Source organism: Monodelphis domestica, chromosome 3, assembly GCF_027887165.1.
Source record: "Monodelphis domestica isolate mMonDom1 chromosome 3, mMonDom1.pri, whole genome shotgun sequence".
Classification (NCBI taxonomy): Eukaryota; Metazoa; Chordata; class Mammalia; order Didelphimorphia; family Didelphidae; genus Monodelphis; species Monodelphis domestica.
In genome coordinates, this window is record NC_077229.1 from 309,436,292 (window position 1) to 309,463,512 (window position 27,221).

The following is a 27,221-nucleotide window of genomic DNA, read 5'->3' on the forward strand; positions in this document are numbered from 1 at the left end:
TTCTGGTAGCTCTGGTCTACTGCTCTCCAATATACTTTCCTTTTTTCCTCAGTGAGTTCAATGCCTTAAAAGTTTCTCTCCACAATGCCTGCCTTCAATACCTGCTCATACTAGAGGAATTCAGTGTACATATAGATCCTCCAAATACTCCCAGCCTAACAGTTCCTTGATTTAATAATTTCACATGATTTATCCTTTGGTTTTACTTCAACTATACACAAAGATGGTCTTACCTTTAATCTTGCTGTCATCCACAAATACACCACTTCCATTTTTATGAACTAAGAAATTCTCTCATTTGATCATAATCTATTATCCTTTCACCTGCTCTGTTTGGCAACCCCAAACACTGTTCTTAGTCCACACTGATTTTCAATCTTTTGGACCTTTAGTTCTTTCCAAGGCCATCGTCCCTACACTAGCTACATTCTCATCCCTTCCTCATCTTGACCCTGTGGTGAACTAATTTCAGCTGTACACTGTCCTTGTCTCTTGAGTCCCTTATGCTTTTATCATATTGCTGAACTTGCCACACGAAACCTCAGTTTTGAATCATTCCCAATATCTACTACCTTCATTCTTTACACATGCTGCTTTAAAAAAAAAAGTTTGAAACTATGCTGAGTCTACTAGAAATGTATGTAGCATCACATGCAGAGCCCTCATTGCTTCAAGACAGTTTTTTTATGCCTTTGTAATTAATTTACTTTTGTGGTTTTCCCAAACCTTTTCAACCCTCAAACTTTCCGTGGATCTCCCTTCCTCTACATTCTCAACTAAGAGCATTACCTCTAATTTTCCTGAAAAAATTGAGGCCATTTGCTAAGAGCTCCCTCTTCTGTTCTCTTCCTTTCCTCCTTCCCCTACTCTCTCCTCTTTCATCTCTGCCTCATATAATGATAGGACCCTTCTCCTTGCCAAAGCAAACCCCTCTGCATGCAAAAGTGATCCCATTTTATCTCATCTTCTCCCAGATTGCTCCTTCTCTCCTCTCCACTCTGTCACTTATTTTCATTCTTTTCCTGACTTCTGGTTCCTATAGCCTACAAATGTGTCCTTTTCTCCTCTATCCTCAAAAAATCTTTACATCAATTATCCCTTTTCTCTCTTTGTTTTTTGTGGCAAAACACATTTCCTTCTTTTTTTTAACTATAATCCCAATGTCTTTTCTTTTTTTTTTTAAACCCTTACCATCTGTCTTGGAGTCAATACTGTGTATTGGCTCCAAGGCAGAAGAGTGGTAAGGGCTAGGCAAAGGGGGTCAAGTGACTTGCCCAGGGTCACACAGCTGGGAAGTGGCTGAAGCCAGATTTGAACCTAGGACCTCCCATCTCTAGGGCTGGCTCTCAATCCACTGAGCTACCCAGCTGCCCCCAGCCCCAATGTCTTTTCTTATCATTCAGTTGAAATTACTTTCTCCCAAGATACCAGTGATCTCTTAATTGCCAAACCTCATGTCTTTTTCTCTGTCTTCACCCTTCTTTTGACTTCTCTGCAGCTTTTGACTTTGTTGATCATCCTCTTCTCTATAGGCTTTCATAACATTGCACTCACTGACACCTCAACCTCCATTACTATTTATTTAAGTTATACCCACTAACCATGAGTGACATATAAAACTTTCCATTGCCTACCTGTTACCTTCACGATCAAATTAAAAATAGTCCTTTAAAACCTAGTGTAACCCACCACCACCCCCTGCCCTCTAGTCTTTCAGTTACACTGATTTCCTTGCCCATGATACTCCATTTCTGGATTCATTTTCATTGATTGCCCCCTGTGCCTGGAATGCTCTCTTTCCTCATTTCTGCCTCCTGGCTTCCTTCCAAGTTCCAGGTAAAATTCCACCTTCTACTGAAAGTCTTTCCCAATTCTTGTTAATTCTAGTACTTTCTCTCCATTGATTATTTCCTGTTTACCTTGTACATAGCTTGTGCATACATAGTTGTTTGCATGTTATGTCTTCCATTAAACTGTGAGCTCCTCAAAGGCCAGAACTATATTTTTTCCATCTTTGTATCTCCAGAATTTAGCATCTTTCTTGCCCAACCCTTTCCTTTTCCTAATTTTTCTATTAGTTTTAAGTACCTCCATTCTCTCTATCATCCAGCCTTAAAATCTGAGTCATCATAGATTCTTCACTTTCTTCCATCCCTCCATATTCACCTCTACTATCATTTTGATATTGACCCTCATCTCATCCCTGAACCATTTCAGTTGCCTTCTGGTTTGTCTACCTAGCAGAATATTTTCTCCCACTTCATTATATCCATTCATCCATCAAAGTGCTTCCTAAAGTGTCACCCCTCTACTCATTCAACTCCAGGGGTTCCCTTTCATTCCTACTATTAAATATAAACTCTTCTATTTGATGTTCAAAGTCTGCCTCCCACCCCATTTCATTTCTTTTCACCTTTTTTTATACCTTATCTGTTCTAGTCTTCTTAGTGCCTCTTTCCCCCTAAAATATAAAATATTCTTCAGGCTCCTTGCTAGTCCTCATCTAAGAAATTCCTTCTTCAGACTTTGAGCATTTTCACTGATTGTCCTCCATATCGGGAATACTCTTTCTTTATTTTCACCTCCTACTTTCCTTCAAGACCCATCTTCCAAAAGAAGCCTTTCCTGATGCCCCACCCCCCCTTAATTCTAGTTTCTTCCCTTTGTTGGTTATTTCTGGTGTGTTCTGTATATAGCTTTTCTAGTTATTGCATTTTGTCTTTCCCATTAGCATGAAGTCCTTGAGAGGAGGAACTGTCTTACCATTCTTTATGTCCTCAGCTCTTAACAGTACCTGGTTCATAGTAGGTGCTTAATAAATGTTTATTGATCATCTGACTGTATTTCTCAGCACTTCTGCCTTGTGATATGCATTCCTTGACTACATGATCTATGTAGCACATAGCATAACACTGCTTGAATATATAATTTTACATTTAAAAAACTTTGTTTTGTCAAACACAAACTTTCCTACCAATTTGTCAATGAAATTTTTTTTTTTTAATTCTATTCAGGTGTAGAATTTGGTGCTCGAATGATAACTATTGATGGAAAACAGATAAAACTTCAGATATGGGATACAGTAAGTATAGCAAAAGTCCATTGCATCTGCCTCATGTTTAAAAGAAAAAATATTCATTGATTCTGCTTTTTGTCTCTGTTGACTGATTGCCCCCACAGTGACCCAGGGTTAGAATTGGTTGCAGAGAAGGCTTTGTTTTCCTTTGTCCTCCTTTTGAAAATTTTTGAGGTGCCATCAATTAATGACCACATTGGATTATCAGGGCCATTTCAGGTTATCTATACTGTAGAAGGAACTCTGTTTTTTAAAATATGCCACCTATATAATTCACTGTGGGCTCAGCAATCATTGTTATTTATATTTCCATAGCAATGTAATCATGGATCTTAGGAATATTCAAGTATTGATGTTATCAATGGGTGCAGTTATGTTTGTATATATGCTTTAAAGAAGATTTGTGATTTCTTCCCTGTGGGTACTCCTGTTAATGTAGACCTTATATCATAGAAAACTGTCCTTTTTTAAATTTGCTATGACCAGCCTTATGATAAGCCCATATTACCTGTTGGACAATTCAAATAGAACAGCCATATACTTCTCCAATTCAAAATATTAAAATAAAAATTAATTATCTTTTCCCTAAGACCCACTCTTCCTTGCTTCCCTATTTCTTTCTAGGGTACCCACCATCCTTGTGGTCATGTAGGTTCACAGCTTTTGAGCTATCCTCAACTCCTTCTTCTGTCTTCTCTCCTCTCCCTCCCTAAACAGTTGATTGCCAAATCTTGTTGATTCCACCTCCATATCTCACATCTGTTCCTTTCTCTTCATTTCTACAACATCCTAGGCCAGGCTCTCACTGCCACTTCCCTGAACTGTTGCAATGACTCATTATCTCAAGTGTCTCATTTCTTCAATCTGTCTTCCATATAGTTGCCATTGATATTCCTAAAGCACAAATCTGATCATGTCACTTCCCTCTACTCAAACAATTTGTTAATGATTGTTTCCAGTATCAAACCACAAATTCCTTTTAAAATATGACCCCAGCATTTCTTTCTATGCCTATTACATATTAGTTACCTTTGTGCACTCTTCAGTTCAGTGACCTATTTTCTGTTTTTCATATAGAACGTTCTTTCTCTTATATCTGTGCCTTAGTCCTGATTGTCCTCCATTCCTGGTTCCTTCCTTACCTTTCCATCTTAGAATCCCTTGTCTCCTTCCAAGTTTGTCTCAAGGGCCACTTTCTACATGAATTTTCCCCCACCCCAATTACCTTGTGTTTATTTTGTTTTCATATGTGTACATGTTTCCTATCAGAATGCTGGCTGTTAACTCCTCAAAGTAAGTGAATGTTTCATTTTGGCTTCATAATTTCAGCACTTAGTAGAGGACCCAAAATACAATAGATATTTAATAAATAAATACTTCTTAGTGTGAATTTACAAAGCAGCCAAGCAATAACACCAATGTTCCCAAGTAGCTCTGCCACAAAGCCTATCTTTTAACGTCAGTATTCAACCTATGTTGTCCTGTCTCTGAATTGTAAAATGTTACAACAGAAGAATCCAAAATTCTTTGTATTGATGTATTAGATGCTTAATTTTTAAGCAAGGAAACATTTCAAAACATATGCACACTGAACAAAATGGAAAAACATGAATGAAAGTCTAAGTAGCTTAGTTGATGGTAATCAGACTTTATCTGAGGTGCTAGTGTCCAAGCCCCTGTTTTGGCTTTTCCTATTTAAGTGACTGAAATATAATATTGGAGGATTAGGTTAGTCACCCTTGAATTGCAAATCCTCTCCAGAATTAACTTGCATTTTATGTAAGACCTTCCAGAAATTGAATACCTTAGTGCAACATATGCTATGAAATTGGCTATCGCTTTAATTTGCTAGATAAGCATTTCAGGAAGTTGTCTCTGCAAATCTGATTGGCCTTCTGAAGTCATTAGGTGACTGAAGCAGGCTCTGGCCCTACAATTTAAGAAGTAAAGAATAATGCTTAGGCATGTTTAATTGAGGTAGAAGTTAGCCAGCCACCCAAACCTCACCCCCTCAGAAACAACAACTTTTAATTAAATGTATATCATGAGGTATTAAGAATTAGAAGAAATCTTAGAAGCCTTCCATTTTACAGATAGGAATATTTTAAGTCTCAAAAGAGGTTTTGATTAGTCTGTGGTCAGCCAACTCATAAATGACAGCTAGAATTCACCATATCCACTAATTCTTTATTAAAAGTTAAAATTAACCATTTAACAACTATTGTGTTTAAAGATAATACGACCAACTTTGAAGATAGTTTGGTACCTCTTGAAGTATTACTAACAGTTTTAACTTTATCTGATCTTCTGTACAGACTCTGATTAGAAATGCTAACTTTTATAATTTGGGGTATTAATTTAATGTCTAAGCCATCCTGATACTTGTGTTTGGCTCCCTGGACTCTCTTGTTCACTTGACCTTAGAAGTTTGTCTTCTTTCAACCTTTTTTTTTTTAACCCTTCCCTTCCATCTTGGAGTCAATACTATGTATTGGCTCCAAGGTAGAAGAGCGGTAGGGCTGGGCAATGGGGGTTAAGTGACTTGTCCAGAGTCACACAGCTAGGAAGTGTCTGAGGCCAGATTTGAACCTAGGACCTTCCATCTCTAGGCCTGGGTCTCAATACACTGAGCCACCCAGCTGCCCCTTCTTTCAACCTTTTGATAGTCCTTACTTAACCTGCCATGGACTGGGCCATTTTAGCCCTTGCTTCTCGGGTTTCTCATCAGTCTTCTGTCAGAGATTACAGTGTTAAAAGAATCGGAGAAAGAGAGATTCAAAATTATTTACTTCTCCTTATCTAAAACTCATGGCCTGCTACTCAAAAAATATATATATATTTTCTTGCTTTATCATATCAGTTTCTTAAAGCTAGGAGTTTTTCTCCTAATTGTTTGTTTATTTGTTTTACAACTTGATACTAATAATGACTTCAAATATAGCGGTCTTAAAAGATCCATGACTAGAACAATGAAAGCATATTTGAACTAAATAGAAAATAAACCTTTTTATTTCAAGTATTCCTTATTCATTTTTCTGTCTTACCTCCACTTAACAATGTGCTCTCTTCATTTACATGACACTACTGGCTCTTTGTTCATTATCAGAAAACTAGTTCTTGGAACCGTCTCATTATTCTTGGAACTTTCTTAAAGCATTTGATTCTTGCCAAATTCAAAAACATTTACTAAATTTGCTTTAAATACCTATAGTACATAAGATACTAGAGATGCAGAAGTAAAAACAAAGTAGTCCCTGCTCTCATTTACATTTCCTACTACTGTGAGTATCTAGCATCTCCATCAGCAAATATATATTGTAATTAATACAAAATAATTTTATTTAAGAGAGGAGTTTCTAATAAGTGGGGGATCAGGAAATAGTTCATGTAGAAAATGGTATTATACTTTAAATAGAGCTAGACATTCTCTGAGGTGAGTTTATTCCAGCCATGGAAGAACACTTGTGGAAAAACAGGCAAATGGGGGAAAGCATATCTTATGTGATATGTAGCTGACAAGCCTCCTTTACTGAAATGTAGAGTGTAAAGGGAAGCAATGTGGGGAGGGGAGAAAAGACTAAAAAAAGGTATTTAAGAACCATATTTTAAAGGGATTTGAATACCATGAACCCTACCTCAGATATATACTAGCTGCTTGACCTTAGTTGGGCAAAGCAATTAACCTCTATGAAACAGGGAGGTTGGATTTGTTGACCTCCAGTGTCTTTTCCAGCACTATATCTCTGATGCCATGACATGGTCAGATCTTTATTCTCGGAATATCAACTTGGGTGGTTTTGTAGAAGATGGGTTGTTCACGGAAGAGACTGCAAGCAGGGAGACCCAATTAGATAGGAAATTATTACAGTGAACCACTAAGAGGTGATGAGGGCCTGAAGTAGAGTGAAGGGTTATGAGTAAATCAAAAGAAGGGGAATAGTGTGGGAGAGGATATGGAGGCAGGATTGACAACATTCAAGAACTTAATTGATTTAGGGGATAAAAGGGAGGGAAGAAACACATACTATTCCAAAGTTGTGAGTGTAGGGTAACTAGAAATAGTACTGTCCTCAAATATGGGGAAGTTTGGGGGGGTATATAATGTACCCATCCCATTTTGGAAATATTGAATTTAAGGTATCTGACAGGCATTCAAACGGGTATGTTCAGCAGTTGGTAATAGTAGAGTTCAGGAGAGAGATTAGAGTTCCTGAGTTCAAATCTGGCCTCAGACAAGTGACCCCATGCAAGTCACTTAAGCCTATTTCCCTCAGCTTCCATATCTATAAGATGAGTTGCAGAAGGATATTACAAACCACTCCAGTGTCTTTGCTAAGGAAACTTTAAATGTGGTCAATTAGAGTCAGACATGATTGAAAAAATGACTGAACCACAAAATGTTTGGGAGAGGAGTAAAACTAAGAAAACTATCACATAAGTCAAGAGTAGACAGTGTAATATACATATTTAGCCTTAAATGCATGTACATAAATTACATGCATTTTTCAAGCTAAATAGACTGCCATTCCACTTGTGTAAATTGAAAAACATCATGTTTTAAACTTAAAAAGGAAAGGACAAACCCATCACTTATATTGACCCTTTTGTCAAAGTACAGAAACTTTTAGCAGCTAGCTAGTTTTTCCTTTTTATTGTCTCTCACTATGACAGATTTATATGGCAATTATAGTTATATTTAAAAATTAGCTAAATATCACTACTTGGTTAATTAATCATTGATTTCTTCTGTAGTCACTGTCCTTTTCCCTTTGGTAGGCCCTTTGGTAGGAGATAAGACTAGTTCTTCTCTTAACATAATATTTTTTCAATAATTTGCAATTTAAATGACCAAATGTTTTTTAAAAAATATATATAAAACCAAATTTATTTCATCTTTACCATGGCAGACTAAGGATTATACAATATTATACAATGCCCCAGTGCTAGGGATAGTAGTTAGCAAAATCCTTTCCTATCCCTTTGTTCATCTAGCTTCCCTGACCTTGATTGGTTTCTTTCTGATTGTTATCTTCTTTCTGCCTTTCCTGGACTTGGTATAAGGTTATTCAAACTTTCCTGATTTCTTTTTGGGAAAGAGATAATAAAGCTGAATATTTAGAGAAAGGATAGCATGGCTAGTGGATAGAGTACTGGATTTAGACTCAGGTAGATTATGGGAATGAAATGTACCCCAGACGCATCCTGACTGTGTGATCCTTGTTCCAGTCACTTTTCTTCTGTTGGCTTGTTTTCTGATCTTTAAAGTAGGGATAATATCTACAGCACATACTTCACAAAACTGTTGGAAGCATCAAATGAAGTAATGTATATATACCTGTACTTTGTAACAAAAGTACTGATATGAATGTCTGTGGTTATGTACTAAAGTTTATTTTCTCAGAACTGTTACTCGTTACATTCTGTTACTCTGTGCATTCATTTTTCTTATCCTTAATGTTGGGAGGGCTAAGTCTAGGAACTGTAATTCTTTTCAGAGGAAAGAAGGGATTTGACTTCTTTCTTCTCTTTAAAACTGGATGGGGATACGAAATATTACTTAGCTACCTTTCTCAGTTCAAAGTACCCTTCCTATCTTTGCAGGAATCTTCACATTTCCCTTCCACTCACCCCTATAAACCTTTTCCTAATTCTTTAGTCTTCTGGTTCTATCTGATAATTTTGATACTAGGAATTACACAACATGTATCAGCCAGTAACCTTCACTTAAACTAATTAGAACTCTGAATAGGCAGTCTCAGTGCATTCTAGGTTAGAAGGCAACATGATTTAATGGTTTAGAGACTAATGTTGAAGTCAAAAAGACATGAATTTGAATTCTGCCTAATACATTTACCAGCTGTGTGGCCCCAGGAAATCACTTAATATCTTTTACCTTATCTTCAAAAATGGGGGTTAAAAACACTTAAAACTCACAGGCTTGTTATAAGGACTAAATGAGAATATATATGAGCACCCTGCAAATCTTAAAGTATTCAATAAATAATAAGTATTATAATTATACCCTTCAAAAGGTATTTACATATGAACATATTATGTATAGTGATTAGCTAAAAGAAAGTTTGTATAGTCAAAGTGGCTTTTTTTTTTTTTAATTCTTGTATTTGAGATCATATTGGTTGTTTATGGTGTGTTTTGGACCTAACCTCAAGTTTTAATGAAAATAGATTCTAAGTCCTAAATTCTCATTCCAAAAACAAGTATTTTTTAAAGCAAGAGTTCTTATGCAGAATGAGACCAGAGATATTTAGCCCAAAGTCAATTTTTTTTAATTATCCGTGGAAATTCAGAACTGCAGAGCAGTTGTTAGAGAAGAAATAGCACTTGATAAAGACTTCAACTAATTTGGTGGTAGTTCAAGGTATAATAAAAGAGGAAGAGTATTTAAGAAGTTGATAAGTAAGAGCTTTTTATGTAATCACAATTGTCCATTTTGTCTTCTGTGATTACCTCTTAACTTCTGTTTAGTTATGAATTTACTCCTTAATTATAGTTGTAAATAATAATTCCCTCCCTTCTCAATTTTTTTTATGATGTGATCTTTTTATCTGTTTTGTCAATATGGTGTGGGATGTTGTACTATACCAAAAATATTTTCCAGTTTTCCCAAGTTATTGTTCAATAAGGAGACTAGTTAGTATCCTTGGGTTAAACATACTGTATTTAGTTGCTCCTACGTCTTGTTTACTTACTTTTTTTCCCCCAATCAAGGACCAAATAATGTTGAATGTTACTACTTTATAGTATAATTTGAAAATCTGTTAGGGACACAAAATTCCTTTTTTCCCTTACATTATTTCCCTTGTTTACCTCTTTTTCTTCCAGATGGAATTATTATTTTGTCTAGTTCTGTGTGGTAATTTATTTGGTAATTTAATTAGTGTGGCATTTAAATTGTAAATTAATTGAGAATATATAATTTTTTATGGCAAGACCCAACTGAGTATTTTATATGTCTCTATTTAAATCTTCCTTGATTTCTATAGTTTTTAATAATATTCCTATAAATTACAGTTTTAGTAGGTGTCATTCTGTAATAGAAAAATACCAGAAGTCTTTTCAGTCAGATCAGAGGTGGTAAAATGAACATGTCTGTTGTCATCACTAGTATTTTACATAACTAGAATTTCTAGCCAACAATAGCAATAGTAACAGAAAAAGAATTTGAAGGAAGAAGTATAGGTGGCAAATAAGAGGTAGGACTACTTTCAGTTAGATATGAGATTCAACCATTATCTTTTCTATATTCTTTATTAACTTCTATCAACAAGTCAACAAACACTAAATACTATGAGCCAGACACTCCGTTTAAGTGCTGGCACACTGCATAAATCCTACATATAGTTGGTTATTTACATATCTCCCCCTTAGAAAGAGAGATCTTTGAGGGCATAAACAGTATTTTTACCCTTTTTCTGTATCCCCAGCATTTAGCAAAGTACCTGGCATTTAATAATTAATTACTGGCCTTTCCCAACTCCTCTTAATTTTAATGCCTTCCCTCTTCTAAGTATTACTTATCCTGTATGTTGCTTGTTCTCAGACTTCACTGAAAAATAATGCTTTTAACCATGAATTCCCAGTTTCCCCCTTTTTTCCATCTTATGTTATTCAGACGTTTTCTTCTTCATTCTTATGAAGGGGTGGGTGGTGACCCAGCTCTGAGTGGGGACAATGGAGAAGCAGTCTGCAGCATAAACTGGAGATATAATCCATAAATCTTGGCAACTGGTAAGATATGAAAGTGATGGAGAATAAAGAGACAAATATGACTCTTGGAAAGCTAGTTGCCTTCTATGTAAGTGTGTAACAGTTAAAATTTAGGGGAGACGGGGAGACCGAGGCAGGTAGAAATTAGTTTCTCTCTGCAAGGAGTATTATAAATTTTTTAGAGGTTTATTGAAGATTAAGGATTAAAGAAAATACAGGATAAGAAACACGTGTCCAGGCCATAGAGTGGCCTAGACACAACCTCACCTACATTATGAAAAAAAGCCACGTCTGCTCCAAAATGGAAGTCCAAAAAAGTGAGAACCTCAAAAGCCTTTGAATCAGCTTAAATACCTTCTCAATCTCTGCCCAGGTGAGATTACAAGGCATTTTAGGGAAGTGGAGCAAAGGCTCATGGGGATTGTAGTCCTGTATTCGAGTCTATTTTTTACATTTTCCTGTGTGACCATTTTTGGAAAAATTAATTTTTCCCCAAAAGGATCATAAAAACATAATCAACTTAAAAGATTACAATAATGTGAGGATAAGAGAGAGAAAAAAAAGAATAAAACCAATAACTGCTGAATGCATTGACAAAAAGCCCATTAGGGGGCAGTCCCCTTTGGCATGAAAGTATACATACAAATAAATATTCAATCAACCACACCCAAAGTTCAATTTTGTGCAACTTGTGGTCTGGAGGCTTCTTCATGGTGGCTTCTCCAACAGTTCAGTTTCTGGATTCAGAGATGTAGCATCTTCTTTACCTAAAATTCTTCTCAAAAGGAATTTAAACTTTGCAATTTACAATAATATTTTTTTTTTTTACATTTCCCCGTGTTGTGGGTGATTGAAAAAAAAAACCAGAATCACTTAGGGATGCATGGCTGAGGTATGAGGTATATGAATCAATTGGCAAGAGATATTAGAAAGACATCAGAAAAATCAAAAAGAAAAGAAAAAATTTCTGGATGAAAATATAGACTATCAAAGTCTTATGTGTAAAAATTCCCAGTAGAAGAAAACTAAATCTTTAACAGGTCCTTGAATCAGGGCCCAATCAAAATGATCTAAGCAATGATGCATTTACCCAATCAATAGCCAGGACTACAGAAAGGTACCACACTATGAGAGGCAGAAAAGGGGACCAGATTATAGGAGCCAAGTTTTTGGGGATACTTGTCTGTGAGTATTTTCAGAGTGAGTGTGGACCCAAGGGAAGCCTATGTCTAGCAATGATAAACACAGTAACCTCGTGTCTCACACTAGGTTCAAGACCTTTGTATTGGCCTAGAAGTGCATCAATCCATCCTGGATTGGCTTTTCTTTGGCTCTATGCAATGGCTCTTATGTGTATATCTTGTCCTGGAATCAGACAGAATCATTAAGCAAAGACCCATAATTTATTACATAATTAGTGGCATCGTTTTTATAGTCACAAGCTTTTTAGGGCATGCTCTGACAAATGTATTTCAAACTTGTAGTACTGAAAATGCAAAACCTTAATGCTGGTGACATGTACTTTAAATATAAAAAGGAGAGAAAAAAATAGTATATTGCACATGCAAGAAAAATATAATAAAAAAAGAGCTTTAAAAAATTCAAAAATATAGCTTATAATCATTGACACTCTGTCAGCTAAGAAAATATAGAATACAGGGCTTTCTCACCAAAAATGAGATCCATTTCCTCTTTGTATCTGGCCATCATCACTGTGAGTAGAAGGCAAATGAATTGAACAAGGTTAACAATTCTTTCATTTTTAAAAATACAGTAGTACAAATATGTAGATATCAAAATCCCCAAAATTCTCAATAGCCCAATTAATTACAATAGCAAACAAACACACTTTCATATTTCACATAAGTTGCTGTATGACATTTTTAAAACCTATGAATTGGTGGACATTTGTCACAATTTTTACAAACATAGCAATCCTTCAACCTTGGTATTTAGACATATTTTTTAAAACACAAAGTAAAACTCATCTCAGATTAAGAACATAATCAAGAGATCTATATATCATTCTGGTGCAAGTAAAGTAGTGAGCTGAAGAGTATCAATAAAGGGGTGCTCCTTTTTCGGAGGCTTATAGGGATACAAATGCCCTGAGATTAACTGCCCAACTTCCATTCACATATTTAGAAATGTGGGAAGGTTGGGGTTTATAAAATGTATTTCACTTCAGCTAATGGGCCTTAGGCAAAAATAACCAGGTTGTTAAAAAAAATTCCAAAAATCATATTTAAAAAACCCTTAAAATCAAATCATTTGAGGTATTTAGCGCATTAAATTTTTCCAAGGTTGTTAATACAGTTATAACCAGTTCTGAAGTCCATCTATCCTCAGCAAAATAGAAAAAAAGCTGTTTTTTCATATATGGGCTTATTCACAATAATATTTGTTCAACACAGTTATAGGGGGAAAACAACAGAATTTCAAAACTCAGTACATTCAAAATAAATTCAGTCAACCTTCAGTTCAAGCAGAATATTGAATCCAGTAATATATGAACTTAAATTCACAAAGTTAAACCTTAAACAAAAAAAATGCAATAGAATACAGAGATTTTTATAAACCATTGGAGTCTGAAATGTCTTAGAATATAGCCTTTAGTCTCTTCAAAGTTCCTTGGGTTCTTATCCATTTAAATGTCTATTGTCCGAAGGCAGAGTGGGAAGGGCTAGGCAATGGGTTTCAAGGGACCGATCCAGGGCCCCATAGCTGGGAAGTATGTGAGGCCAGATTTTAACCCAGGACCATGCTCTCAGTTCCCTGAGCCACCCATTTGCAAATTCAAAGTTGAATCTTTGGGCTGAATGTTTCTTCTGGCATGCAAGTGAAATCAATGAAATTACCAGAACAGTCAAAAATCCTTTTAAACAGCCCATTGCTATTAAGTTTCTGTTTGAAAATCTGTTTCTTCTCCTCTCCCTTTTCTCTCTCCCCTGCTCTGATACCCCTGTGGCCAATACCCCCATCCACGTGGAGGCTTAGCCTAAGGGAAAATTACCCTTCCCTCTCATCTCTCCCCTCCGCCCACGTGGCCAATACTGTTACCAGTTGGTCGAAATGAGTCCTCAGCAATCTGCTCCAAGCATCTTGGTGATGAGCCGGCTGGGGTCACGCTCCTGGGTCTGGGGCGCAGAAATAGACAGGCAGCAGGCCGGTGAGAGGCCAGGAGCAGGAGCTGGAGTGGCTGCGGGGCTGGGCAAGGCCAGGACCAGGTACCAGGTGAAGACGATCGGGGCTGCAGGCTGCAGGCAGGAAGCCACGGGGCAGAGCCAGGTGGGGTGGGCAGCAGGTCCAGAGTCTGTAGCAGCTTTTCGAGGGTAGAAAACCTTGGCCAGAGAGATATGGCTCAAAAAAATTTTTTTTCTAGGTACTAGATATTAAAAGTTGAACTAAAGATCAGAAAAGAAATCAGAAGATTGAGGGTTTTTTTCCCCATTGGGTTGCCAAACTGTAACAGTTAAAATTTAGGGAAGACTGAGGCAGGTAGAAATTAGTTTCTCTCTGCAAGGAGTATTATAAATTTTTTAGAGGTTTATTGAAGATTAAGGATTAAAGAAAATACAGGATAAGAAACACATGTCCAGGCCATAGAGTGGCCTAGACACAACCTCACCTACATTATGAAAAAAAGCCAGGCCTGCCCCAAAACGGAAGTCTAAGAGTCAAGAGAGACCTCAAAAGCCTTTGAATCAGCTTAAATACCTTCTCAATCTCAGCCCAGGTGAGATTACAAGGCATTTTGGGGAAGTGGAACAAAGGCTCATGGGGATTGTAGTCCTGTATTTGAGTCTATTTTTACAAGTGGGAGGATGAATTTTACTAGGAAAATAATTCAGTTCTGTATTGGACATGATGAGATTGAATTGTGCCTCTATTCAAGAGGTGATTAATAATATGATCCTCATTATAAGAGATGAAGAAATAGTCTCAGAAAGGTTTGAGTGGCTTACCTGTCCAGCCACAGTTGATGTTAAATGTAGTTCAAAGGACAGGTAAATTGGTAAAAGATCAGTAAATTTATGGGAGCTCAAGTAACCAATAGAGAAGATGACCCAGTACAGAGCCCACATATAGACAGGATATAACTATGACTTTGCAGAGAAGACCGAGGATTGTACAGAAAGGTTGGAGGAAGAACCAGGAGAGAGAATATACAGTGATGTCATAAACTAGATCTTAAAGAATTATAAATTAGTTGGGGATGAAGAAATAGGAATTTGGCTTTGAAGGTGAGAAGAATTAAAAGACATTTCCTTGAGAGAATAATTGGGGTAAATAAAAAATATTTTAACTTGGAAGATCTGGGCAAGAATTGGTGAATGGGAGATTAAAATTTAGGAAGAATGATATAATAGAAGAGGAAGACTCTTAGAGGAAACTTAAAAGCAGGATAAAAGGGCATATGTTTAGAACATGAGGTCATTTGTAAGAACCATTACCGCTCTGACCCTGGAACAAAAGAGGAAAATGTGGAAGATGATCTTGATTGTTCTTGAAATAAAGAATTGAGGAGAAGAGGAAAATTACAACAAATATCTTTAGTTTTCTTATAAAAGTTTGAGATGTACTCAGCTAAGAGAAAAGGGACAGCAGGTTGTTTGGGTAGTTCAAGGAAAGAACAAGTGTAATAATCATGAAAGAAAAGATTTGGTATGTAGTAGTAAGACATTATTGATATTAAAGGAAATAAATTGTAGTGCACCCAGTCAGTATAGTTGTGATTTTCAGAAGTATGAATTAAAGAATAGAGACATCAGATAAAGTAATCCAGGGTTGGGGTTTGGAAAGGGGTGGGTTGTAAATCATACAAGGAGTAAGAAATTAAAGGAAAAAGGACAAAAGATAAGGTACATTTGAACTGCTTATTGGTTGAAAGGTTTAAAAAAAAAAGGAAAGTAAGGCCAGAGAGCAAGGGTAAGCAGAAAGGGGTGGAATGACTAGAGGTTTTGATGAAAATAGAAATTAGGTATAGGAGTGGTGAAACATAGGACATGGAAAATCAGAGGTTAGAAAAAAAGATTTCAAAGTCACAGATGAATATATGGAGCACTTTTGAATGAGGAACTAGTCATTAACTTGTGGTCAAAATTGAATGAAAACTCCAAATCACACTACATGAGGAAGTTGATAAATAGAATACTAACAATAGCCATTTTTATAGCACTTTAAGACTTTTAATGCATTGACTTGATTCTCCCAACTCTTAAGTACTGCTATATATGATTCGTATTTTTCAAATTAACATTGAGTCTGAGGTTGTAACCTTCCAGAATGACAAAACTAATATCATGCAAGATTAGATTTGAACTCGGATTTTACTGATTTCAAATCCATCTAAGTGCCTCTAGAATTTGGGTCATCAAAAGACCAAGTTCATTTGTGGAGATTAAAAAAAAACACCCTAGAAATTAATTACTGGAATAGATACAGAATTCTATTGAGATTGTGTTCTTTCTGTCTCTTTCATTTATCTATGAATTCTGGACTCTTGTGTTTTGATGTGTTTTTAACATAAAGACAAAGTCTCATTACAGCAAATAATAATGAAATAATTTAGTATCATGATGGCAAACCTTTTAGAGACCACATGCCCTGCCACCCCCTGCTCCCCACCCCCACTTACCCCATCCAAGGGAGAGGGGAAGCACTCTCATTGGGCTGCTGGGTGGAGGGGCAAGTGAAGTGAGGCATATCCGCAACGAGTGTAGAGAGGGGGAGGGGAGCAGCTCTGCCCAAGTCCCTCTGCCTTTCTAGTAATGAACTCTGGGAAGGTGGCACATGTGCCCACAGAGCACACTCTGTGAGGCTTTCTGAACCCGCGAGAAGCCCCAAGGTAGGAAGATGGAAAAAGGATAGAAGTTCTGGATGCCGCGAAGGGCATGAGGGAGCCAAGTTCGAGATGTCAAAAATGAGTCAGAGATCAGTTATTATTAATATCTTGGAGCCGCAGCCAAGCTCCGATCAATGGACGTCACTGGAAGGCTATTTCCCATCCAGAGATCCCAATTTAACACTACACTGGTCAGAGGATGATATAGCTCAGCTAAGAGAATGAATAGAGAATGATAGGAAGAATTAGAGAATGTTAGGTATTAGCATTGGAAAAGAAAGAGACACCTGGCCTTCGGCCAGGTTTCAGCTAGAGATAGAGAGGAGAGAGAAAGGTAGAAAGACAGTGCTCAGTAATCCTGTGAGATCGTCCAAGAGAGAGAGAGATGGCCACAGCTCCCTATTTAATCTTTTTGATATGCAAATGTACTCAATATATATTGATAAGTTACATAGTGTATTGCCATTGGATAATTGCAAATTACGACATGAAGGTGGAGCTTTTATCCTCAGGTGAGTAAGACAAAGGGAAGCAAGGTTTCGCGCCCTAACCTTAGCAATGCTGGGAACAGAGTTTATTGCCATGCGCAGAATGGCCATGTGCCCACACATAATCCTTGCCTCTTAATTATACATATGGGCTGGACTGCTACACTCTGCATGCCATCTTTGGTACCCATGCCTCAGGTTTGCCAGTCTGACTAATATTTTTTAGGGTGTACAAGCATTATTATATATTACATCTAAAGTTGACATATCATGAAAGAAGTCACATCACACTAGAGAAAAATTTGTGGAGGGAATAAAATGAAGAATGATATGCTTCAATCTGCATTCAGACTCCATCAATTTCTTCTGTGGTGATGGAGCATTTTTCATCATGGGTCCCTTGGAATTATCCTGGATCCTTGCATTGCTGGTAATAGTCAAATCATTCACTGTATGATCATCATACACACTTGTTACTGTGTACAGTATTCTCCTGGTTCTGCTCACTTCACTTTGCACCACTTCATATAAGTCTTTCCAGGGTTTTTTGTGATATTTTTTCATTTCTTATGACACAGTAGTATTCCATTACAGTCATATACCACAACTTGTTTAGTCATTACCCAATTGATGGACCTCCCTTCAATTTCTAGTTCTTTGCCACCATTAAAAAAAAAAAAGCTGCTGTGATTATTTTTGTACAAGTAGGTTCTTATCCCCCATCTTTAATGTTGGAACTCATATAATACATTTACATTACTTCTCATCCACATCAGTAAACATCAAAGAATCTCAACTCATTTTAAAATTTTCTATGAAATAAGTTGTATAAATACTTTATCTGGTTCGCAGTTCCTGTAGAAGTCACTTTGTTGCAAAAGAGTGTATGTGGTGATTGCATAATAGGTGGTTTGTGTAGGATTGAATTGAATGTAATAACTATACTTCTTTTGCATTTATCACCCTTTTGCGGATCACCCTTTTTCACCTTTCCTTACACTAGATATCCTACTAATCGAAATTTCCAAGCCACTCACCAGACATCTAAGAGCAATGAAAAGAGTAGGCCAAATTCTTTAATTTTAATATTTCCATCCTTTGCCTTTGGGATTTAAAGCACATCATTTTCTGTTTTAGTATGTAGAAACTGGGCTTCAGCTATTTTATCTCCAGGATTTTTAAGTGGGATTTATAGTATTAATTTTCACAAAATTATATTTTTAAAAATAATTTGGAGATTTCATGAAGTTTACTGTTGATGTTTTTACTGGCATATTTTAAGCATATTTTGCCAATGCTCTGCAATTGATTTTTTAAAATAAATTTTATTGATATCTTTTGTTTTTACATCATCACCAAACTTTTCCCTACCTAATCTGGAGAGCTATCTTATATAGCAGTAATGCTTTTTTTTTTTTAAGAAATTTTTGAAAAAAAAATCTACAAAAGTGATTGATAATATTTTTGTGCAATGTTCCAGTAGTTGATAACATTAAGTTCTCACTGTGTCAAGCACTGGACTTACAGGGTGGGTTAGGGGTATGGGACACAGACAGACTCATACCTCGAGGAGCTTACAATCTAATGAGTGAAGACAACATATAAAAAGGCTAAAGGGTAGGAAGGATCAACTCAATGGGGAACCATGATGAAAAAGTAAGAGAGGTTCTAGAGAACTGCAATTAAGTGAGAAATGAGATGTGTGAGCTGAGTCCCCTTCTTAAATGCTGATTTTGGAGTTCACTTCAGTCAGAATGGCAGAAGTGAAGATGATGAGGTAGAGTACCAAGATTGATGGGATCCTATGATCCTGATGAGTTTTTCCCTTATTATGGATGAACTTTCTGGGATATAGTAGAAAAGTCAAGAGAATTCCCAGAATAATGTAACTAGGTGAGAAATCAAGATGTCTGAACTGAACCCTCCTTTAATGACACCATTCTGCTTCTGCAGAGGAATGGGGAGAAGGGAACTAGGGATACCTTCTCATATCTCTCTTTTGTATTATTTTTTAATTTACATTTTGTTTTGTGGTGGTTCTTTGCATTTACATTGTTGTAGACTTCTTTATCAGTTCATGCAAATCTTTCCAGACTTCTCTGTATTCTTCATATTTATTGTTACAGTACAGCACTGTTAGATTGGTGTACTATAACTTGTCTGGTCATTATTTCTCTATTAGCCTACCCTTTTTTAAATTCTGATTTAGCAAAACTTTTGTTTTTAATATTACTTTCTGAAGACTACTTCCAGTATCTTTCATTTTCTCAGAATATGTGATTAAAGAGTAAACTATTATGCATGTATTTTGCTATTTTTTATTAATTCTTTCAGAAAAAAGAATTTAAAATAAACACATTCGAATAGTAGGGTTTTTAATATAATCTTGTTCTTTCCAGTATTACTAGATTCTAGTATTGGTGTTTTAGCCCAAATTATCAGTCTTAGAATTATCATGAAAACTATTTAACTGACTGTAACTCTTGTTACTCCTCAATCTTAGCAAGACTACCTGTAAAGCTGAACCTAAGGTGAGATAATCAGAATTTTGACCCTTCATTCTAATCTGCAGAGAGAGAAGTTGCAATTTCCCTTTCCTTGCCCCCAGGCTACTGAGCCTCACTTTGGACCCCAGGATCCTGCTCCTCCTCCATTGTCATGCCATGCCACTCCCATCTCACCCATTTCCCAGTACCTTATGATTCTCTGTTGATGAGGCCTCTCTTTTATCTCCTTGAACTTCTCCCCTGGGTAGTCTAGTGCCATGAAGGTCCCATTCCCCCCTTGGAAGGACCCACCTCACATGCAGCCTGACTGCCACTTTCTATCTGCTACTTCCTCCCAGGAGTTGTAGATTAGGACTTTGAACCTTTACTACTTCCAGAGGGGTTTTCTAGTTCAACTGCTCCAAATTATTCCTACCTCTCTATTGGGTCCATATTTCAATATACTCACCTTGTTTGTCCCTGACTGTTAAAATTCTCCACTCTTTGCTTCTTAGTAGGAATTCCCCAATTTGACTATAAAACTAGGGACTTGCTTCTGTGCATCTTCCTCCCCAACCTCCCCTTTACTTCCTCCCAAGAATTACTTGACTATACCACCTGATACACAGCCAGGGTGTAAACTGCTCACTGCACTAACATCACTACCCCCAGCTTTGGCCTAGAGACCAGAGTTTTTAGTTGTGACTGCTACTTGCTATAATTTGGTCAGATTCACTATATGAAGTGTTTTCTGCCATGAGAACTCTTCTAGAACTCTACAAACAAAGTCTTAAAAGTGAAAAGAGAACCCACAAGCTTTGGAGTTAGGATTTAAGTTCATATTCTGCCTTTCACTATCTGCTTGGGAAAGTCATTAAACTTTAGGTCTCAGTTTCCTCCCTGGTAAAATTAGGACTAGAAGCCCTCCTTTAAGGTTCCTTCTAAGTTCTTCTAAGTTCCTTCTAGTTCTAAGATTATGAACCAGTGTTAGACCATAGTCTTTGATCTGTGACAGTAGGCAAAATGACTAATGTTGACTTACAGCCAAATTTGAAGCTGTAGTTGCAGAACCTCTCCTAAAATTGTTGCACAAGTGTATAGCAAGGAATTATTCAGTGCTTCCTGTGTACCATACATTGAAAGAATATCATTCAAAACATCTCTGCATATGAGGGAGCATTTTTCCAGGCGTTTAGTCCATATTTAGTTATGAAACTTTCAAATTGGTTTCCTTCAAAGTAGGCTAAATAATTTAAAGATAAAATTATGTATATTTTATTATTTTACAAAATAGAGAATAGTTCTCATTAAAAAGAAAACACAGGGTTTAATTTCTAATTCCTTTTTTTTAATAGCATTATGGTTTCAAAAATGGTATCAATGGACACATCTATCACCAATAGTTTTAACAGAATTCTAGTACTCCTCTTTCCCCCAAAAGGGGAGAAATTAGCTAATTGTGCATTATTTCTGGATCTGTTTCACAAATGGATATAAAGATGGCTTTTACATCCTTTTGCCTGTCCACAATTATTGTGTATCAAATACAGAAGCAACTGATTAAGTGAAAAACTAAATGATATAAAATTAAATTCAAAGCCATTTTCAGTTTTTCATAATAAAATGATTACTGAAAGAATTTAGTCTGAAGACTGAAAGCTGGCTGTAGTTTATGATATAACGGATAAAATCTGCATCCTTGGCCTTCCAACAACCTTTACACCAGCAGATGGTGGGCGTAAAGATGTCATTCATCATTTATTTACAATGGGCTTTATTTATTCTAGTGTCAACAGCTGCCCCAGGGAGCGGGTTATTGAATTCAAATGTGAAGCTCTGGCTTATTTGCTTCCTTTCAAATTTGTCTTCAGAGCTTAGTTGCTAGGAGTCCATTCTCTGCTCTAATAATGATTCATGTATTGTGAAACCATTCAGTAAATTGGGTTGTCAGGGATTGCCAAAAAAGGGTTAGAGGTCTTGTTCCTAGGGATGGGGTATATGTGTGTGTGTTAATGGCTTATGCTATAGTGGTGTTATGTGGTTTCTCTTTCCAACACTGGGGAAGTTGTCATTTCTTTTCTTTCCTTCACCCCTTACCTACCCATCCCAAATTCCACACATGAATAAGATGATTGTGATTCTTCTCTTATAAATCTGTAGAGGACAATTTATTTAAAGGAAGGCTCTCAACTTTTTCTTTCTTCACAGGCGGGGCAAGAGTCCTTCCGTTCCATCACAAGGTCATATTACAGAGGTGCAGCAGGAGCTTTACTAGTGTATGATATTACAAGGTGAGAATTTGGAGGGCCATAGAAATATTTTGTTTTGTTTTCAATATCAATCGAAGAAGGTATTCTTAATAAATGTAGAGATTATTTATTACCTGAGAACAACCAAAGAGAGACAAAGTGAGTAGTAAATTAGAGAATCAGCCTCAGAGTCAGGAAGAATTCAGTACCACTTCTGACATATGCTAGCTTTGTGACCCTAGGCAAGTCACTTTAACCTCAGTGGTCCAGGCAACTTCATAAAGCTATAAGCAGCATAGGAATCACCAGCTCTTTATCAGTAGATCAACTTTATATCTGAGTTTCTAGCAACAGTAAAATCACTATACGACTACGAGATCCATATCAAAAACAATAGTCAATAAATTGCTACAGTTCTAAAAAGTTATTTTATGTGTCTGTATGCATATACTGTGTGTTATTGTGTATGTGCATATGCATCTGTATAACACAAACATACACACAAAACATACACTGTGATGAAACGTTGGGAGTAATGAAAATAATGATCCCAGAATTAGTCCATTTAGTCATTGTGGATGTTACAGTCAGGAATTTCTAAATTTCAGCACACATTTTTCAAATTGACATTTAATAAACAAATCTTGCACATTCATGTCATTGAAGTTTATACCAAATGTAACATCTCCATAAGCAAATAATTACCAATGTAAATGGTGCCTTATTAATGGAAATTATTTAACATAAAAGTTTGTTGTATAGTATTTTATTAGGGAAACATTGAAAGTATTTTAATTTTCATTCATTTTTGTATTCAGGAGAGATACATTCAACCATTTGACAACTTGGTTAGAAGATGCTCGCCAGCATTCCAATTCCAACATGGTCATTATGCTTATTGGGAATAAAAGGTAAAGATAAAAGACATTTTAAGTGATATAAATTTACCACTAGGATTAGTAAACTATTGTGTAGTTTGAATAACTTTTTAAATTACTTGGAAGTTTTACTTGAATGGTTGTTAACCAATAATACCCCAATTTTTAAAATAAATGAAATTTCTATTATGTTAAACTTTTACCTTTTGAAAACACAAATATGGACATTTTTTAAATTATCAAGAAAAAAGTTATTCCATGGAAATAGGTTCTGAACAATGATACATATATAACCCAGTGGAACTGCTTGTCCATTCCCAGAGCAGGGAGGGAAGAGAGGAGGGAAAGAACATGAATCATGTAACCATGGAAAAATATTCTGAAGAAAAAAAATTTAAAGAAAAGTTATTCTTTTCATGAAATAATATAAAAAATCAACCATTTCTATTCCTACTTAATTATTGCAAAGCATTTTGAGTTTCATAGATGAAAGTATCAATTAAGTACTTTTCAACTTTTTAATCATAATTTTAGCATATTTTAAAACCTCTAAGTTTTACTTACAATACTGTCAGTTACATTCTTGTTTTTCATTAGAGATCTTACCCGAGAAAATCCGTTTACCTATTTATGTTTACAGTTTTAACATTAGCATATTGAGAAGTATAGTTTCTTGGGTATGATGTAAGTAAACCATTGTTTTTCCAAATTTTCATTAATGACACTAATTTAGTCATAAAAGTAAAAATAGTACTCATTAAGATACCTGATACATAATGTCTACTTCAATAAGATAGATGCCTGGTAATTGGGCTACTATGAACCCTCACTCTCATTGACCTAGTTAGTAAAAACAAAACAAACAACAAAAACCCTAAACCTCACAATCATTGGAACATTTTTTTTAATACTCCACTCTGTTCTACTCTCATCTAAGGTACCCAGTCTCTAGAATCTGAGCAAAGCCTACTTAACCTTTTTTTACCTTTTTCGAAGAACACTGAACACTATCCAGATGGTGATAGTAATGAATTTCAGTTGTTATCAATCTGTCTTGGAGTTGCTCCATTGACAAAGAAATAATGATAGGTATCTGATTACAAGTCCCCAAGTCACCGTTTTCTCCCCTATTAGATCACAATGGCTCTAAAGTGGGATACATTTTAAGCTCAAATTAATATTGCATGATTTAAAATACTACTTAGAAAATACAGCATTAGCCACATCATGATTAGTGCTCTTTTAATTCTTTAGTTTTAGTCATATATAAAGTGGATGTTGTGGAGTTTACATTTAAGTGTGCCTTAAGACTGTTGAAGGACTGTGACCAAAATAGTAATAAAAATAAAGTTCTTTGGGCTAGCATGTATCAATAAAAATATTTGTATACTTGCAAAAAATTGCAAAAGATGTATCTAATTGATGTAGTTACCTATGTGTAGTTGTCATGTTTCTTCCCTTATTGCTTAAGAGTATATTTATTTGTCTTTAATTTTCTCCCCTAAATTGTTAGGAAAAAGCTGAATTTCTGTCTTCAGATTCCTGACCATGTAAAATGTAATCACGATTAAGGAAGTTATTAAACATATTTTTGCAAAATATTTTTTAAACCTATACGGTTTGACTATAGTAACCATAAACCTAAAATCTGACTGCTCTATCATAAAGGTGATAGAGAGTAGTGACCATTTTTAAGGTGATCAGTGCAATTGACATTAACTTAATTGAGTTAAATTAACCTTAAATTCTTATATTTCATGGGAAATGAAACATTTTTAAAATTGTTAGTGTGTATTCCTCCCTCCCCCCACCCCAGTATTTAAAAAACAAAAGGACTTTAAAATACTCCAGATATTACAATATGTATGAATTTGAAAATCCTTAGAAGTTTTGCATCATATTTTTTTTGAGGTCAAGGGCTAACTAATATGGTACTATTGTATTTGTTGTAGTACTGCATTTGCTTTACAAAGTTATGAGGTTTTTTTAAAGAATAAAGAAGTTTTGTTAAAATAAAATGAGAAGAGGTGATTACCAACAAAGCCCAATGGCAATTTATGTCCATTGTATGATCTTCATATCCCATTATAGAATATCGCTCTTCCTACATGAGAACATTTTTCAGTGGGATCCATCTTACCACTGAAAGATTTTCTCCTTTTCCACTGTTTTCTCCCTTTCTCCTATAGGCCTCTTCTTCCTGAGAGAACTTAAAGAACTTTTCTCTTCATTGTTAAGCTTTGATTTGATTAGAATGTAGCATAGTAGCTCTATCTAATTCCTCTCAACTTCCTTTTTCTATGCCTATTTTGCAGTTAAATCCCATTAAAAAAAAAAACAAAAAACAATGCATTAATTCACTTATGGAGAAGTACTATAAGTAATGTTCCAGACCTGTTCCTCCATTATCACATTTTATCCTTGATTTCTGCTTTCATCCTTGTTTTCTTGGGTATTTTGAAGAGAAATCACTTACTGGTCTCTCTGTTCTTAATGGCATTATTATATCTCTTAAGCCATTTAAGAACATCCTATTGGGGTTCCATGCTCTCTTGGGAATCCACAAGGTGACCTGCCTCATCAAGTGTTGATTAATTTTCTTTTGGCCTAAAATATTTATTCAAAAGTGTCTGGACTTGTTTAGATGATCTGGAGGCCATATTCCTGTGTATAAATAATTATTTAATAGAATAAACTACATATAACACTTTTTTTAAAGAGTTAATATTTTTAAAAGTTAATAATTAATTATTTTATTCTTCATTTATTCTTTTGTTCCTTTTCTTCCATACACTTATTCAGGAAACAGGAGGAGATGGAGATCTTTAGACACACATTCAACTTCACTCCTTTTTAATCCATCCTCTACCCCAGTTTTATCAAGCTCAATTAGAAACTATCAAGGAGGATCGCTATGGGCTATGTAATGCCTTTTAAAAAAGTATAAATATTCTTTGTTTTATTGAATTTTTATTTTATTAAATATTTCTTAATTACATTAAAAAATTTTTTTAAACACTTACCTTCTATCATTCCTAAGTATCAGTTCCAAGGCAGAAGAACAATAAGGGGTTAACTGATTCTCATCCTTTACACAGTAGGAAGTCACACAGGTAAGGAAGTAACTGCTGGCAGATTTGACCACAGGAATTCTTGTCTCTAGGCCTAGCTCTATACATCCTCTGAGCCTTCTACCTCCTCCTCAATTACATTTTAATCTGGTTCTGATGGTACTCAGGAATATTTTGGGTGGCATGTTTGATCCCATTGCTACCCACTGAGAATTTTATATTTCTAAAGCACTTTCTTGCCAAAGAAGTTTTACTAGTTTCTCTTTGCCTCTAGGATAAAATGTAAATTCTTCTGTTTGGCATTTAAAATCCTTCATTATTTCAGTGCTGTGTCTATCTTCTCTTTCCTTTAAAAAAACTCTTCCTCCCACCCCCACCTCCATATCATAGTCAGTTCTGGGGATAGGATGAATCTCTGGCCTCTTACTGCTTCCAGAGTGAATCCTCTTATGACAAAATCAAAAAAAGGCAAAAGCTAGAAATATAGTCACGTATATAATGTACATGCATTCTGCCATGAAGAAGCTATGTTTCTTTTTTTTTTTCTTTTAGGCCTTCATTGGTTTTTTTATTGCAGTTTGTTGTGCTTTTCTAACTAATCTTTCTAAAATTATTTCATGGTATTCCCTATCAATCTATATTCTAGTGAAACTGTTCTATTTGCTTTACATGATACTCTCTCTACATGATATTTTATCTTCTACTTCTGACATTGACAGACTACCCCATTTCTTACTTCATCCCCATATCTCAGAACACCTACCTGCAAAGTTCAACTTAAATGTCAACTTCAGAAAGAATCCTTTTCTTATTCCCTTGATTGTTATTTGGGTCTTCTGACCCCACTAATTTTATATATCTTAATTTACTTCTTTGTGTATATGTTGCTTCCCTCCAATAGAATGTGAGCCCTTTGAGGGTAGAACTGCTTTGTTTTTTGTCTTCATATACTTAGGGTTGGTATTAATAGCTATTTAATATTTGTTGAATTGAATTATATTGAATCCAGAGCGACTTGGGATGTAAATAGGAAAGAACAAGGAAAGGAGACATTATGCTCATGGAGAGCAAACTGTTATGGGTTCTAACTGACCATATATCTGTTCTGTGTCCAGTCTAAATTCAGAGTGATTCATCACTAAATGATTGGCCATCAAATGCCTTTTTTTCCCCCCAGAAGCTCTTAAAACCATAATGGCATGAGAGCGATCTCTTTCTGAATCAGCAGAGTGATTGCATGAATAAAGTCACTGATCCTCTAGGATTAAGCTTTGGGACTGATTTATTGTGTCTCCATAAGTTTTTAATAAGTGATAAGTTATGGCTCTCAACTAGCTTTTTCATAAGTAACCTATAGCTTTTTAAGAATTCTAATTTTTATATTTAGAATAATACATTAT

General features: G+C 35.7%; 1 protein-coding gene across 1 annotated transcript in view; it reads left to right on the plus strand.

Annotated features, from left to right (window-relative positions):
- RAB2A (RAB2A, member RAS oncogene family) overlaps nt 1-27,221 on the plus strand; it is a 113,506-nt gene that overhangs the window by 47,005 nt on the left and 39,280 nt on the right. The window contains exons 3-5 of the mRNA XM_001379394.5: nt 3,015-3,082; nt 21,832-21,914; nt 22,691-22,783. Coding sequence (XP_001379431.3) covers nt 3,015-3,082; nt 21,832-21,914; nt 22,691-22,783 — 244 coding nt within the window. The remainder of the gene's footprint in view (nt 1-3,014; nt 3,083-21,831; nt 21,915-22,690; nt 22,784-27,221) is intronic.